Source organism: Saccostrea cucullata, unplaced genomic scaffold, assembly GCF_032062105.1.
Source record: "Saccostrea cucullata isolate Sc308-1 unplaced genomic scaffold, CSIRO_AGI_Scuc_v1 ctg13791, whole genome shotgun sequence".
Lineage (NCBI taxonomy): Eukaryota > Metazoa > Mollusca > Bivalvia > Ostreida > Ostreidae > Saccostrea > Saccostrea cuccullata.
In genome coordinates this window covers 464-5,606 of record NW_026919996.1, presented here as the reverse complement: position 1 = coordinate 5,606, position 5,143 = coordinate 464, and the positions used below count along the sequence as shown (strand labels likewise).

Genomic DNA, 5,143 nt, shown 5'->3' with positions numbered 1-5,143 from the left:
TAAAATTTTAAATGAGAAAAATAATGACTACTCTTTTTATATGTATCAGGAAAAAATTACTGAAAGATTTTAGTGTTTAGTCCATATACGTATGCGTTATGCATTCCATATCACATAAAACCAATCCCAATTAAGTTTTATTGAACTTAAATGTTATTTTTAATTTTATTTCTTTAATTTTATTCATTATAAAAATGGTGTATATTAACCCCCCCTGTAAATAAAAAGGGGAAAAATTTTGTAGTTTCTTTCATGTCATTATTTCAAACGAGAAAGATGGGGCCGGGGGAGAAATCGCATTTGATTAAGTACATACCCCCCTCATGATATTGTACGCATTTCTTTCAATGTCGTCGCTTCTAAATTTAAAATAAAAATTTCCCGTATTCGTCCGCATTAACTTCAAAATATCAAACATTAAACTCTTCATCTATTTCAATTTATATGAAATCCCACATTAAATATTTTTTTAAAATCTTATAGGTACCTTTTTGTTTAGATTCGAGGAAATGCAAGAATTGTTACAGAAAGCCAAAAATTACGATTTGCTGCAATAAATATTTCATAAAAGGAGAAATTTTTTAAACAAGGAAAAAAAAATTCTTTTCCCAAATTTTTTTTTACATTGTGTATATGAGGTCTATAGTATTCAATTCTGGATTTATCAAAGGGCTTGCTGTAAAAAGTACTGGGTTTGGGAAAACCAATAAAGGGGGGGAAAATAAACATCTCCTACATTTTCAGAGTTGTTCCTCTTTGATCGGTAAGGGTCTGAGAACAACATCAATTTCACATTGTAAAAAGTTTATTGTTTATTTATTGTTGTTTTATTTAATTAATTAAAGAAGAAAAACAATATTTATATCGTGTATGCACAAATTGTAATGAAGACCATTATTGGGGAAAGTTATATAGCCAATATATTGTACATAATGAGAATTTAGGCAATGTAAAATACAATTTTCAGAATGAAAAAAGAAGCTGCGCTTTGATCAAGAATACAATTTATTGTACATATGAAATGAAATAAACATTAAGGGATGGTATTTAATGTCTTGCTTTTTACGGAGTTTAATCGGGTTAATAAAAAAAAAAATACTTATTGATTATGGTACGCATACATGTAATGACAGCCAAGCCCCGTATCCCGTTTTTCTTTCATGATTGATATACATCGGGATCGTTTTACCGTCGTTTTGACGTTAAACTTCACGTCACGTCAAACGTTCAATTGAAATCGCAAGAGTTATCTCCCCCAGTGTGTTGTACGTCTTTAAATCATTTATTTTCTATAAGATACTTGATTCTGATTGGGTAAAAATTGTTTTGATACCTGCATCAATAAAATCTAGAGTTCGCTTGCACTAAGCAGCCGGAACTACTTTTGCTGTCTTTACGGGAATTTCCCGCTTCCAGATTACTTTTTGAAGGAATAATTAAATAGTTTTACTTTAATAGATATTTTCCTGAATTTTTTAAAAAACCCGTCTGTTACGTTCCTACTTATTTTCTACTTTCGTTTTTTTTTTTTGAATTATCCCCCTTTGCTAAACAAACCAAATTGTCTGCATGACAACAATACAGTTACGGGAAAAAAATGAAAGAAATCAGCATACTTATGTTAAATGAATGTCTTTGACATAACTGGTATGAACAATAGAACTGTGAAGAAATGTTTTTATGCTACCAAAGCTGGGAAATGTCGTTAATGTGTTAATTCTTGGGAAACGAACGATCGAGAAAAACGACACCTAAATTAATGAGGACGGAATTCTTCCTAATCTTAAACAGTCGGAAACAGACTCTTTCAGATTTTACGTTTTCCGTCCAGATTTTTCTTTGATACTTCAATCAAAGGAAAAAATATTACATTTATTTTTTTTGCTATTTGCTACACCAGTTGACATTGGCCTAATTTCTATCCTAAAAATATTTCAATAGTGAACGAAAGCTGTGTAAATTTCAGAAGCTAATTAGGTAACGTCGATGATGCAAGGCCTAATAAAAGCCCACACTTAACTGGAAATTATCCTTTTAAATGCTGGACTATATCAACTTATTTGTTTTTAAATAAACAAACTGAAATTTCATCAATATTTACGTTCATCGCATAACTTCCCCATCCATCCATTTGCACAACCAGCTTCACATTGACCAGTCACGTGATTACAGGGTTGGTTCCCTCTGCAATGTCCTGCACAACTGTCTTTCCCGAAGGGCCTACCATCCCCACGGACATTCTTTGGAAGGAACGAAAATAGAAATCAAATGTAAATGTTAGAATTATCATTTGATAAATTTCAATTTTATAAAAAAAAAAAACAAAAAAAATAATCAGATATCAATACATCAAATGATTTAATTTTACACATGTCCCCGCCCATCCAAAAACATCCCAAAACTTTCCCATCCACAATATTACATCTCTTTTCTTAAAATTCCCCGGGGGAAGGTAAATTACAATTAATCCCATAACTCCTGCCTTGGACATCCTGGAAAAAGAGGTTATTAAACAGTTTTGTTTGTTGAAAAAATGGAAAAAGCTAACATTATCAGAAAGCAAATTTTACTTTGTACGTAATTGATTCTCCATTTTGTACATTTTGGTTTTATAATTTTTTTAAAGAAAAAAAAATTTTAATTTCATTCAAGTTATAATATTTACATTTCCTTTTAACATCCCTTTCAAATTAGAAATTTGTTCAATTTCTCATAAACTTCCATGGATGAGCATGAATATATCCATTGTTACGTCATAATGCCGTACTTGACGTGAAAAACTATAGTGCGAACTGTTTTGCTTTTAAAATGACAGTTGAATGGCAAAATTTTGTGGCAACTATCGGAAAATAAAGTAAATATAACAAATGAATTTTATTTTTGAAGATCCATGAACTTTAACTACACCTCTTGCGGAAATTTTTATCATGAAGTGACGCTTATGAAATATGCCTGCGTGAAGCGTCGTAGTCCATGTTCTCACGAATCTTCAAAAATAAAATACATTTCTTAAATGTGCTTATCAAATGTACTTACGCCATAACACAGCGTTTTCTTATCAGTCTTCTTATACAATTCAAAAAGCAGTGATTAAAATCAAGATATTTTATAAAATTTCCTTCTTTGTGACCTTTCTTTAAAGACAATTTCTTGACACTTCATTATTAATGTAAGAAATGTAAAATTCAGTAAATATACCCTGTTTATATGGAGCTTGTATTTGTTTTAATTTTGATTATTTTCTGCTGTTACAAATATGATAGCGTCTTGCAGCATACAATACGCAAGTTTTGAGATTATCTCCCTTGGTGCGCTCTTTCGTTGAGGAGGGGAGTTTGGTTGCCGCGTAAACAAATAGGTGGGACAGATATTTATTATTGGATATATCGCATCATCGATATACTGGTTTATCGGCACTATATAATTGAAAGGGATGCACGTTCAACTCGAGAATAACCGAATTACAGTAAAGGTGTCATTTTTAAAGCAAAAAAAAAATCGGAACAAAAAAGAAAATTAAGTGGATGCGAATTTTAACGATGGAAAGATATATGGACCTCTAATAAATACGGTAAACATGAATCTGGTCATTATATGTCGGCAATCTAATTTACACATTAATTTTTTCCTTATTACATGTATAACTTCAAAAAACCAACTTTTTAGCGAATGTTTGTACAATCAAGAAAATCTTTTACTTTTATAGAGACCACGACGTTTATTTCGTTTTCAATAAGTACCCATAATTGAAAGTAGATTTATAAATATACACAGTTGAGCTGGATAAAATCATAAAATGCATCACTGCTTAAATATTTATCTTTCTATAACATTAGATAAATTTTAAAGCCATAAACATCGTTCATTTATTTATGCACGCTTGTATACAGAAACAAACTGTCCCACCTCCGTCTGAAATGGATATTTTTGCGCCTCATCAGGAGAGTTACAATCTTGAAACTCGCGATTATGTTCCTATATATCCACGTAAGGCGATGGAATGGGTTTTTTTTCACCTCTTAAATGGTTTGATAACTTAAAAAAAACAAAAACAAGTGGTAAATTAAAACCTTTTACTTCGACTTCACATAACTGTGTGTATATGTTTAACTGGTATCCTTCAGGGTAGGTAACTCCGTCCAGTCTTTCATTGTAATAGATGACGTAACGACCATATCCAATACACGTTGTATTAAACTCCAAGGGAGGCAATGGAAGTGTGTTCCTGTAACAAAGATGGCCGTTCTCTTTGTGAGGTGTGTAGGAGATATAAAGGGAAAATCCGGCGAAACGTCCTCTTTGTCTCATTACTGAAAGACAATTTCATATTGAATGCACTGATATTTAAATAGCACTTTAATTTAATGTATTTTTTTTTGTAATTGCATTTACAATTTATTTTACACATTTATAGTCTATAATTTACTTTAAAGTGAAACTTCAAAATAAAGGTCAGTTAATAAATAACACCCAAAATATTCCATTAGCTGCGAGTAGCCAGAGTCAACTGGATCTATCTATATACTCCATTAGAAATAAGATGATGATGATAATGTTAATAAATCCAGAAAAAATCTCATTTGGGTAGTGTAGGATTCACTCAGGGTTCAAAACCCAAAACCAAAATGTCAAACATTCAAGATCAGTGTGAAGTTGGTGTCTCTAAAAAAAGGGGCCCCTCAAATCATTGCACTTAAAAATTCCGGTAAGACCAAGATCACTGTATAATCTTTAATATACCTGGTATATAATGCCTTTGTATTTTTAATGTTTTGAAAATTTCTTAGTATCATTTTGCTTTTTGATTAATTAATTTATTTTTTTTTCAATTCTTGAAAACATTAAAGAACTGTATTGGTAAGCCCGATCTATTATTTTTTATTTGAAAACCATATCTACACCAAATAAGTGTATTTTCCATTGAAAAATATACAATGGCTGCAACATAATTGTTGACAACTTACACAAACATCACGTTACACGAACGATTCCGCACGATTAACGCAAGAATAAAAATGTTACACTAATGATCCCTCACGCAACATTCTACACGTTACACGATCTTACACGATTGCTAACGCAAACGCACGATTCTTAACTCAAAATAGTTCAAAATATTTAAGAATCCATTTTTCAAAACAAA

General features: G+C 31.1%; 1 protein-coding gene across 1 annotated transcript; it reads right to left on the bottom strand.

The window, feature by feature from the left end:
- Positions 1-2,090: 2,090 nt before the first annotated feature.
- On the bottom strand, positions 2,091-4,308 carry LOC134241370 (uncharacterized). Its single transcript, XM_062723439.1, has 2 exons — positions 4,078-4,308; positions 2,091-2,240 (listed from the first exon to the last, which is right to left on the bottom strand). The coding sequence occupies exons 1-2, from the start codon at positions 4,306-4,308 to the stop codon at positions 2,091-2,093; spliced, it is 381 nt and encodes a 126-aa protein (XP_062579423.1).
- Between the last annotated feature and the right edge of the window lie 835 nt (positions 4,309-5,143).